The sequence below is a fragment of the Sorghum bicolor genome, chromosome 5, assembly GCF_000003195.3.
Source record: "Sorghum bicolor cultivar BTx623 chromosome 5, Sorghum_bicolor_NCBIv3, whole genome shotgun sequence".
NCBI classification, from domain to species: Eukaryota; Viridiplantae; Streptophyta; class Magnoliopsida; order Poales; family Poaceae; genus Sorghum; species Sorghum bicolor.
Window position 1 is genome coordinate 71368433 of NC_012874.2, and position 12604 is coordinate 71381036.

Below are 12604 nucleotides of genomic sequence, written 5' to 3' on the forward strand. Positions count from 1 at the left end.
ACGATCATTGAAATCATCACAAACCAACCAAGTTCGTTCAGGCTTGACCCTTCTACCAACATTTCTACACGTACATATCTATCTTAATCTTCTCTAGTACAATAATGAAAAGTCATACGTACGGAATAGCATGGATGGTAATCCTGGCTAAAAAATGGAACAAGGTAGGAGTACAGCAATTGCAAGAGCAACACGTACGGGACACAACCTAATAAGCAAATATAATATTCAGCAGTAAATTATATATTCTTACAACTAAGATTGTACCGGTACAATCGATGGGAGAGATCCAGGCTGTTCCCCCTTAAGCAAAGAAGACGTGTTAAACAATTATTACCACTAATAAGGACATGTTAAAAGGACATTGTCTCATTGAAATCAGCAGTTAATCATCACCGCTAAGGACATGTTAAATTCATTGTTTGTCAAAGCAAATAGAGGGAAACCCAGTTGTGGAAAAGACAAATAAAAGGAATTATTAAACTTCAAATGGAAAATTCTCTGATCTACGACGACAAAACCAGGACTCCACATCATATACATCCGTACGCATACACATTGTAATGGTACTGTTTTCATTTCGTTTCAAAAAAAAAAAAACAAGGCAGAATAAAATAGATGGTAACCCTAATAATGAACCAGGGTACTCCCTCCATTCAAAAACATAAATCTCATTTTTTTTCGAGGAGTCAGTAAAACTATTAATTATATTTATAAAAAATATATGTTGTCAATATTTATACTTCCAAATATGTGTTTATACTATATGAAAATGTTTTTCTTTTTTAACTTTGTGATACTTGTTATGCAACATATAATCGGTAGTAGTTCTTGTATGTGTTTTTTAATTAAGGATTGTTTGACCTGCTCCATGAGACTTCCATTCTTTCTGTGCTGAGCTAGTAATAAAAAGGCAAAAATACGTGGTGCAAACCACATACTATCTTCTGGTTGTTACAAAATTTGAATCTATCAAAACAGATGAAAACTATCTTTCTAAAAATTCATACGAAAATGACAAATTTGAGGTCGATATGCACTAAAAGTCAACAACATGCATCTAAAACATAAAAAACTTGTCGTTGTTTGCATAAGTTTTTCTAATTTGAGTTTGAATCCCAACATTTGCACATAAGCACGTATTTGTATGCACTATGGATATATATCAAATTTCAAAATTATTTGAACTACAATAAGACACATTTCTACAAATATATGGTTTCCGTGCTTGCACGGTGGTTTCCAGCATATATTTGTCCAGAGTAAAAATGTGTGCAGTTAATTAGTGATCACCAAGATTGCTCCGCCTGGCACCATCGTGGGAGTCTAAAAATCGGAGAGATCCAGGCACTCTTTTTTTTTTTTTCTTTTTTTATGAAAGATCCAGGTACTCTCGCTTGAGCACCAAGCCTCGACGGTGTCGTCGTTTAGCTGTTAATTAGCTAGCTCCCATTTCCCTATATAAACAAAGAAACATGATGATCGATATTGGCTGCCCCTGATTCCATAACTCGTCAGCAGGTGCAGGATTTCAGTTTCGTCGTCACTTCCGAGTCCGGCATATCCATGGCGACGACCAACACTGGCGCGTACCAGTACGGCAACCCCTACTCCAACAGGCCGTCGCACCACATCCCGCCGTACTTGAAGGTGGTCGGCGCCGTCGTCTTCAGCCTGGCCGCCATCGCCCTGCTGGCCAAGCTGCTCCATTTCTGCTGGCTGCGCTCGATGAAGGACGACGCGCAGCAGGAGGCCGACGCCGGCGGCGATCGTCGTGGACGACGGCGGCCAACGGGAGTCGACGGCGACGGTGGCGGCGTAGTAGCGCCACGCCGGCAGCAGCCGCCGGCGCCGGCGGCAGTAGTGGCCGTGGAGATGGTGCGCGCGATGGGTCCGCTGGTGTGCACGTACCTGAGGGCGGATGGGTGGCCGGCGGAGGCGACGTGCGCGGTGTGCCTGGCCGGGCTGGCCGACGGTGACGCCCTCAGGGTGCTGCCGGTGTGCATGCACTACTTCCACGCCGCCTGCGTCGGCGAGTGGCTGCGCGCGCACGATACCTGCCCGCTCTGCCGTGCACCGCTTGCTCCTCCCGCCGCCGCCGACGATGCCGCCGCCTAGTGAGCAATCGATGAGCAACCGCGCCGCCTAGATTGACTGACTGCGCTTTCATGGGATACGTGGTTTCCATCCAAGGTGGGTCGGTATGAAGACACGGTGTAGGGGTTTGTACCTAATTTTTTCTGTGATAAGAGGAGTGGCATGTGTATCCAAAGGAATGATGTCCTCATCATCTTCCTCCTCTTGCTTCGTCACTTCGCCGACTACGTATGCAAACGGTACAAATATTATCCGATCATCCGTCTGTCTGAAGGGACTGAAATGCTGATACAGATATTTTATTGGACGTCTGGATAACGTTTTTGGATGACTTCTCTGCTATTATTGTCGGATGTCAGTATAACTTCTCGGATATCTAATACGAAATTGAATGCTTTACACATATGATGATTACAAATACAATCTCATCAATAGGATTTTGTATATTTTATTCAAATGTATCCAAATAATATCCAAAAAGGATATATATCTAAATCTAGATTTTTAGATTTATATATCAAATTTATATATTTACATTGAATTGAAATTTTAATATATAAATAAATGTGTTAATATACTAATATTATCACGACTAGCAGGATTTGTTGGCCGAAGCTCATGAAGCATATAACAGCCGAGTGTGCTTGCCTGCTTGGTCAGTTCTATTTTTTTTATTTCCTAGCACATTTTCTTTTTTGTTATTTGTTATTTTTGTATGTACTCGAAAGATATTGGCTTAGGTATGCATAAGTTATGTTGAAAACATTACAATGCGACTTATATATGTGAACTATTTATAATTTGCTTCTACACATTTAGGGCTTGTTTGGCACAGCTTTCACTAGTAAAGCTGTTTTTTTTAGAAAATAGCTTCATGAGTGACTTTCTAGATGAAGCTGAGCTGTTTTGGAAAAAGTGTTTGGCAAAATAGCTTCACCAACTACTTCATATATAGTTGAGAGAGAGAAATGAGGGAGAAGCTGCAATAAGCTATTTTTTTCTAGCTTCATCCAACTTATGTATTTGTGAGAGGAGGGGAAAAACAGCTTTATCCATGAAGCTGTTTTGGAAATAAGTGTTTGGCAAAAAAAACAGCTCACAACAACTCATGAAGCTGTTGTGAGCTGTACCAAACAGGCCCATAATCTACTATCATATTCGTATCCCGGACAATCGGTATTTGTTGTTGTATCCGTTATATCCGTGTTTGACTCCAAATCCAAGAAAAAAAATATAAAAATAAAAATGATATCAACAATATCAGTTTGTACATCAACCCGTTTGCATCCTAATTGCCGACTCTAGGAGGCACACAGAGCAAAGCTCACCGATAGCAGGAACCAGGTGGGGAACGAGGGTGACAGATGAACGTAAAAAATAATATTCTTTATATTATAGATATAGATATAAATATAGATATACATATACATATAAATATAGATATAAATACTGATACTGAGATATTGATACTGATATAGATATAATTACAGATACCGATATAGATATAGATACCGATACAATAAAAATAGATACAGATACCGATACAATTAATATAGATATAGATATAGATATAGATATAGATATAGATACAGATACAGATACAGATACAGATACAGATACAGATACAGATACAGATATAGATACAGATATAGATATAGATATAGATATAGATATAGATATAGATATAGGTAATCTTTAAAAAATCATCTACCATGATACTTTACAAGGGTACACACATTATTTAATAATGTGCGTAGTTTGTAAGTTTCATTTCTAGTAGAAGTAGAGCAACTAATAATCATAGTAAAATATTTTTAATAGCATGACCATTTTAGATTTTGTCTTAATATTTTATTTATTATTGATAGATTTTAGATATTTTTGAAACCTTTGCAAAGTCACAGAAAAATATGACAAAAAAGAACACCAGTGGTGGGACCCACTAGTAATAATCATAGATAAAAAAATTGACAAGGGTATCAGTAACTAGAAATCAATTTGTTGACACTCATGTTGCACAAAAAATTTGGTTTCAACAGATTTGGATTCGGGTTCTTTAAAACTCGCATATAAAAATGAAATATTTAACCGTAATACACAATATATCTGCAAGTCGGGAAGCACTGGAATAAGTGAATTTCGGCCAAGATCTTGTAGCCTACTCTTGCTATGGCTCTGTCCGCCTCGAAAGTTGTCTCTGCAGTGGCCATACCACATCCTCACGAAAACCTGCAGCCATGCAAGGGTCTCACTAATAACTGATCTGTCACGCATGGTGTGCATCTTGCTGGACATTTCATTTTTGATGATGAAATCCAAGCCGCAACTACCAGATTATATGTCATATAGTACTGCTTTAATTATCGTTATTATTATTTTTTTTCTATAGTACAAAGTGTAAACTTCAGGACCGGTCCTCGAATCCAAACTCGTTTCGATGTATATATAAGACCCCAAAAAAGTTCAAGGACTAAAATGACATAATTTCTGAGTTCTAGGACCAAGATAACACAACTCCATAAATTCGACGACTGGCCACAAACTTTACTCTAACTTTATTAACCAGTAGTAGAATAAATCAGCAGTACCCAGGATAGCTAGAGCTCATTCTATATATTCTAGCTATTCACTTCTCAAATTCCGATCTAGCAGGTTTTTTCTTAGTCTCGAGCAGATCGAGAGGTGAGTTGCCTCCAAATCATGTTAATCTATATATTCGATATGTGTGTATTTATATGTATATGCGCTTATTTGTGATTCATGGCAGTCACTGTACCTGTACGGCTACGCTATCTATTTTCAACTGTGTTCCGGTTCTTCTTTTTCTGTCAAGAATTTCAGCTCTGTTTCCAGTTCTGAGAAGTTTGTGCTCCTTCTGTTGTTTCAATTTCTGTGCTCCAGATCTCCAGTGTCTACGTTTATTAAACAGATCTGCATGATTTTCTTATTATAGCAATTTCAGAAATATATATAGGGAAGTGATCCATGGATCCATGGCAAGGAAGTTCGTCAAGGAGGGGCACCACCGGTGCTGGACGTGATAACAAGCACAAGGAGGTTATGCACGAGCAATCGGCTGTAGGCGAAATGGCAGAAGCTCCTTCTTACTGTCTGTTCCCAGAGGAGACAGGCCGCAACAGTGGCAGCCTCCACCTCCAGCTCCATGAGTTGTTCTCTGCGGATCGCCAGCTGCAGCCAAAGCCGCTGGAGGTATCCTCCTTCATTTTTAATTAATTCCTTTCCTTTGTATGTATATATACTGCTGTAATGCTACTAGCTATTATATTTATCATCATCTTTGATTTAATTGTTTGCCAGATCTATTCCTATGTGTAAGTGTGTCCCGCTGCTTTGATTTCATTTATTTACTGCTAGCGCTAGTTCTTACTTATTAATTACTTTCCTTGTTGATTGTATATATTGTCATTTAGTACTTCCCACTGCTTGATTATCTGCTAATGTATTAATGGCATCATAGTATAAGTTTTTATGCTAGACAGCTTTGCTAATGATGATATGCCTTATTGAGTAACGTTTTCTCTTTTGCTCAGATTGAAATTGGTTCTTTTCTTTTTCTCTTTACCTGACAGCTGGTCAGTTTGCACACCTACTTGCCTGCCATCTCTTGTTCAATTTTTTCGTCGTATATGTTGCTTCAAGAAAATTATATGCACGACCGTGTATGTTAAGCGCAGCATGACGACATAAATTGAGTAGATTGCAGGAGAAGATGAAGATTAGCCATTAAGTTATTAAGGGTTTATCAGTTGCTCGACCCCTCCCCCAACGCCACCCCAAAAGACCATGGCCGACTGGAACTCCATGAAGGCATGGTTAGGTGGGGCAGGGTCAATGAGGTAGAGAGTAGATGATAGGGCAATAGTGCGGTGTATGGTAACAACTGGCCTGAAGGGGAGACACAACTATAATCACTATTTCCATAGGGCAAAAGTGATTTCTTCCTGAGATAGTTGAACATACCACTTCTAGATCGAAGATGTATGATGAACATACCACATCTAGAACATGCATGGTTTTTGTAAACGAAGACTTTGTAGCTAGAGTCGGTTGTAGTCCTCCTTACCTAAAAAGGTATACCGTCTCGACTTCTCTCCCCTCCCAACAACCTCCTTGTACGCTAGCTCACCCCCGGAGGTCTGGGTGAGGCTAGGAGGGTGGTGCCAGGGCCTTATATGGTGGATCTGAAAGACTGTTTATGGTCATCTGCCTGGTGGTGGCACATGGAGTTAGGTCTTGCGGCAGCGACCAGCTACAGCGCCAATGGCGATGATGCCGGTGACGATCAGCAACAAGCGGTGGGGTGGCTGGATCAAACTCACACAGGTTAGATCTGCCCGAGCTTCGAGCAGATGGTGGAGGCCTCATCGACAACACGATATGGTGGCCACCCAACAACGGTTGGTGAGGTAGTGCATAACACTTTGACATTGTGCACCTTCGTCTCTCTCTCTAATGTGGTGAGTATGTGTGAGGTGAAAGCAATGCCCAGTTACAATCGGAGTCGATGACAACGACATCCCTGGTGCCGGTTGCTTCCTTTGAAGTGTCATCGAGATGTGTTCCCCTACCTCTCCAGAAGAAACTTTGCCTAGGGCTCTACATAGGCAATGATGGTGTGCTTTGCATCGTATCCTTATTGAAGGTGTCGTCTTGGAGAGCTTGCATTGCCTTGGGAGTCGATAGTCTGCTCCTTAGGAGTTAGCATCTTGCTCTTATTTGTGTTGAGGACAAGTCTAACATCATGAATCTCTAAGTAGATGAAGTGGTGGAAGATTGTTGTTGAGAAAGGATGGATCAAGTTTGAAGCAAGGGCACATGAGAAGTATGATACTTGGTCGTCTTTCTAGATTTCTTTCCTTACCGTATGATTTTCAACCTATTGATTTTATTTTCCTCGATGGCGAGGGTTAGAGTCTAAGTGCTCTTGTAATTGTTCGGTCACATGTATCCCTTTGGATATAAAGACTGGATTATGATCCTTTATCTAAAAGAATATCACCCGCATGTGGAACTCAATTCCAAAAAAGGCGCAACAACGACATCATTACACATCGACCGGTACCACCAGTCCAACAACATTTTTATGACGATTGTTTCTTCCACTAGCTGAACAAGATGCAGGATGCCTTTGTGTCCTTCTTTGTGCTTCATGATGTGAGGTCATGATTAAAAACATGTTGCACAACTCGAGCACCTCACGGAGCTTCTCCTCGTTCTATAGGAAGAAATGAATATGACATGATTAACAACACATGCGAAACAAATAGATTTTCCATTCGTGGTAAATCAAGATCGATCGATCTTACATGGAAGATGGAGCCTTCCTTGCTGATGTGGATGAGGAGGGAGCTAACAAAGGAATCACCAATGCTAGTGGCCTCATTCTTCCATACCAAAGCAAAGCAAAGCTTTAGTGTAGCCTTGAAAAATATATAAGGGTATGTTGGGTATTTTTGGGACCGCTACTCAACTTAACTCGCAAAAAGATTAACTTATGCTTCCATAGCATAGCAAAGCATGCTTTAATGTAACTATTTTGTTTCCTAATGGATGCTTTTTTTCTGCTCTAACACCATACCAAGTTACTCATATGGTAGTACCTCCATGCTGGTGGAGTTTTTCTCAACTCTAGAGATAAGGATGACAACTTAGTTGTTGATCACTAGATCACGTTAGGAGGAGCTCAATTGAATCCTCCACCCAATGTCTACTTTAAAGAACCACATCACATTCTTTATCATTCTCACTCATGTAAACTAAATGGTGAGGACACCTTTTGTTGGTAATAATTGTAGTGCCAAGCTTTTAGAAAATAGGGGGCCACGGTCCAACTTGTTTGGTGGTCGACAACTCCACTAGCACCACATGATGTTGACTATGTTCAGGTGCCAAAGAGTTCATTTTTGTCATCTGTAGTATTTTGTCAGTCCCATGCGAAGAAGTTTAACCATAACATCTTAGACCATCATTTAAGGCACAAGTACTACAATCCTAGTGACGAACTCATTGTGGCCACCACCTTCGACTCATAGACTTTAATTACGAAAAAAATACTAGCATATGAGTGCCTACTTGGCTAATACTAGTGGACAAAGAAATAATTGATGAGCTAAATAGATTGCCTAGAAAAGCAAGCTTTTTGCTCGATACCAAACATGCGATAAATTTGGAAAATCATAGCAAGTAAAGGATTGCATGGTGGCACTTGACCAAGTCCAATGTTGACTATTCTCCTTCCTACCATGGTAAAGGATTCTTCCCAAACTAGAAATTTTGGGGGGGGGGGGGAAGGAGTCAGAGTAAATGTGGCAACCTTGGTTGAATGACCACATCACTAGAGGTCAACGTTGTAGGGTGCTGAGGATGATTATCCAAAAGAAGAGGAGGGGCATCGATTGATGTATGTGCTTTGGCTCATTATCCCAATTTTTCTAATGTCCCTTGAACCATCAACACAATGATTCTACAATATATGACCTGGTTAGTTTCAAAGGAAAATTTTGTTTTGGGTTTACATTGCTTCATTATATGGTAGGCCCAACTAGAATAAACTTTGGCCCAAGCCAAGCATTATGAATAAGCTCGGCCTGCTACGATGCACCGTCATAACTAGGGCTTTTCTATATAAAGTTGCCCGTACCCATTCCTCGATCACATCTCCCCAATTCCGCCGCCACAACACACATACTCCGCAAATATTCCTCGTTGCCCTACTAGCACCTCCCCCACCAGATCTATAGTTTGTACTATCATTACAGGGTCTTCTTTTATTTTGCTTAACACCATGGCGCCTTTAAGGCCACCGAAAGGTAAATCACTATATGTTACACCAACTTCTCCAAGTTGGGCCTTGGAAGATGAGGATTTTAAATTTCATTCTATAAGAGTGTTGACCTGTGATTTTTTTTCTTGTTGGTAACAAATAGTTTTTCTAAGATCCTATTGGTGATCAAAGATCTAAGATTGAGGCCTGGTGTAGCTCAAAATATACCATTCTGGTCTTAGATCTGAGTTTGAAGTACCCATATAGTTTTCCTTGCCATGGGGATTCTATATCTAACCAAGTAGTAGGCGAGGCAATCCAATCACATAAGCAAGACTGGTTTATGATTCGGGATTAGTATAAAATTTAATGTTTTCCTACCATGGGTATCTTGGATCTAGCAAATTGGAGGATGTGGTACCTATCATACTAGCCACATCGATCTATTTTCTTTTGCGGGAACTGGCCACATCGATCTAAGATCTATAGATCCTATGGACCACAAGTCTCTTTGATCTTAGTATTTAAGATCTAATCTATGCTGATAGGGTGGGGGTTGAACGGTGGGGAGAGCGGGGTTATCTATTTGCACAATCCAATGTGGATTCATCACAAGTCATTTTTCTAAGGTTGCTTAATAGGTTACCTTGGTGGTTTATATGGAGTGTTTACATGCAGGTATTTAATCTAAAAACACTTTGTGCTTACGAATAATGATATTGTCCCTTGAAAATATAGTTTTTCGGACAATAAGTTACCTTATACCTATTATTTTTCTTTTAGAGATTTAATTCTATTATGGTAATAAGAGGCTGGGATTTATTCTTTTTTATTCTGGGAACTGTTCATGTACTATAGGAGATTCTTATATTTCTTTGATTCTGTACTGGATATGAGTCATTGTGCTGGAACTTGTTCTGGGCATCAAGATTCAATTTCTCACTACATCTGTGCATCTGAACCAATGTTGTCAATTTCCTCGTCAGGTTGATTCAAAGGCGATTACAACACTGCAACCGTGCCTCCATATTCAGGCCAGGAGACAACTACCAACATTCTTTCCTGGAGGCATCCATTCCTCTTCTTCACAAGGAATGTGTGCGCAGGATAACAATGTGAAGCGAACTATTGAAAATCCTGTGGCTATTGCTGCTCCTGCTTCTGTCTATGGTGGCAAGAATTTTGGTGCTCTAGGGAATGCTGAGGAAAACCATGAAGAAGCAACACCGTTGAGCGAAGATGCCATGAAAATATATGAACATTTGATTGGGGTCCATGTGGCATATTTTCGTGCTTGCAATGTCCCTTACATGACAACTTGTAGGAGCCTCCCCCAGCAGGTTGTCCAGGAGCAGAACACCCAGCGTGCTCATGATTCTCAGGTGTCAAATTATGGGGACAATCTAGTGGAGGCAGATACTAGTACTACGGCTGTTGAACAATACGATCCCTTCTATTCACCAGGAGCAAACGGTGGCTCCGGTGACGAAGCCTTCCTTGAGGCTCATGCACATCAAGGGCCAAGTAGCAGCTTCCTGGTGCGCATAAATATTTAATTAGTTTCAGCCTGCCAATATTGCTCTATATATGATTTACCTTCAATTCCTATCTTTAATCAACTTTTGCATGCAGTGCTGATGCCAATGGGAGCCGCTTTGTACAGCAGGCGATCCAGGTGGCAACTCCTCAAGAGATCGTTATGGTTTATGAGGAAATCATGCCTTGTGTCCGCACGCTTGCTGCTGATGTGTTTGGAAATCATGCAGTCCAGAAGGTTTAGGTTTCTCCAACTTGATCCAATATATTATATATGTATGCTGGCATTGTTTCTTTTTAGAAGAATTTCCGTAGCACATGCGCAAGGACATAAGTTGAGCATGAACTCCTATAGAAATTAAATAACTAACTCATTATCTTTGTTTCACCTTCAGATTCTAGAGCATGGACCACAGTCCTGCAAACGTGAGCTCATCAGTCGTCTGATGGGCCATGTGCTTCCGCTAAGCCATGATATGTACGGTTGCCGTGTCATCCAGAAGGTGAGCTAGCGAATATTATATAATTTCAGAAATGATTTTTACTATACAGCCATGTACATGTACATATACAGTATTTATCTGTAACTGGCAAGGCTGCAATCATGTTTTTTATGACCTGTGCTTGTTGTCTTCGTTTCAGGCTTTGGATGTAGGGGAGCACAATCAGAAGATTGTGATAGTGAAAGAGCTCAAACACAAAGTGCTCAAATGTGTTCGCGACCAGTTCGCGAGCCATGTTATTCAGAAATGTGTAGAGTGCCTGCCACCGAAGCATATCCAGTTCATCTTCCGAAGCTTCTGTGGATGGGCAAAGGCACTATCCATGCATCCCTATGGAAGCCGTGTGATTCAGGTATAGTTGCTCATAGATTATTTGTGTTTTCATTCAATGATGTGTGTGCCATCATGCCTCTAATTCAACTCAACTTATCATCATCTGAGCTGATTCAGTTCCTTTTCCCAACTGCTTGCTGTTCCCAGAAAGTGTTGGCCCATTGTGACAACGCCGAGGTGTGCCACACGCTGACAGCAGAGATTATTGAGTTTGCTAACAAGCTGTCAGCAGACCCGTTTGGAAACTATGTGGTGCAGCACTTGCTCGAGCATGGAGGCCAGACGCAGCGATCCATGATAGTGAGGAAATTTGACAGGCGCGTGGTGAGCTTGTGTTATCACAAGTTCGCGTCGAATGTGTTGGAGAAGTGCCTAGTATTCGGGAGCCAGGAGGACAGGCAGCTCATCATAAATGAGATCCTCGGCAATGCCGGCAGCCAGCACGTCGAACATCTCGTGGTTGGTTACCTGTGGCAGATTTTTTTCCTACTAGTTATTATATCGAAAATACATAGAACATGATTGAAAATATATATATATATATATGTGTGTTTGTGTGCAGGACATGATGATCAATCCATACGCGAACTTTGTCATCCAGAAGATGGTGGTGACGGCGGAGGAGCAGCAGGTGGGTCTGTTGTTGGACGTGGCCAGGAAAAATGCAGACAGCCTGAAGCGATACCCACATGGCAGGCACTTCATCGCCGCCATCGAGAAGTTCCTCAGTGCAAATGGTATGTGCTATATACATGCCTTGCTAATGTCCCCTATTGCCGAATGCTGGTGACCAGGATCCCGCCTCTTCGCTGGCAACGAGCAACATTGACCTGTCTTGGCTTCTTCTAATGTTGATTTTGTTGTTGTACTTGCAGAGGGGAGCCCTGTGCATCTGGTGAACAATGAATGAGGAGGATGGATAGCACCTACCTCTCCTGTCAGCCTTCTGCGCCCATGGCCTCTTAGGCCTTGTTATGCTTTCAAAATTCTAAAAGTTTACAAGATTTCTCGTCACATCAAAATCTTTAGACATATGTATGAAGCATTAAATATAGATAAAAATAACTAATTGCATAGATTGTCTGTAATTTGCGGAACAAATCTTTTGATCCTAGTTGATCCATAGTTGGACAATATTTGTCAAATACAAACGAAAATGCTACAGTATCAAAATTTCAAAAACTTTTGGCATATAAACAAGGCCTTAATCTTACTGTATACTCCATGTGTTTCTAATTATAGATTGTTTTAGCTTTGTCTAAGTCAAACTTCTCTAATAGTCTAACTACGTTTTTGAGGAAATAATAGTCTAACTACGCCCAGCAGAATAGCAGATGACGAATGAATAAAT

The 12604-nt window shown here is 40.8% G+C and overlaps 2 protein-coding genes across 2 annotated transcripts; both read left to right on the forward strand.

Annotated features, from left to right (window-relative positions):
- On the forward strand, positions 1567-2118 carry LOC8076357 (RING-H2 finger protein ATL39). Its single transcript, XM_002450002.1, has one exon. The coding sequence runs from the start codon at positions 1567-1569 to the stop codon at positions 2116-2118; it is 552 nt and encodes a 183-aa protein (XP_002450047.1).
- On the forward strand, positions 10322-12304 carry LOC8076358 (pumilio homolog 1; the record flags this gene model as incomplete). Its single annotated transcript, XM_002450003.2, has 7 exons — positions 10322-10419; positions 10514-10655; positions 10813-10920; positions 11060-11272; positions 11401-11712; positions 11816-11990; positions 12129-12304. Coding segments are annotated over 7 exons (1083 nt in total), but the record flags the coding sequence as incomplete, so codon positions are not given.

What these genes read in the sequence shown, in the direction of transcription:
- LOC8076357 (XM_002450002.1), top strand. Translation starts at nt 1,567, where the DNA reads ATGGCGACGACCAACACTGGCGCGTACCAGTACGGCAACCCCTACTCC.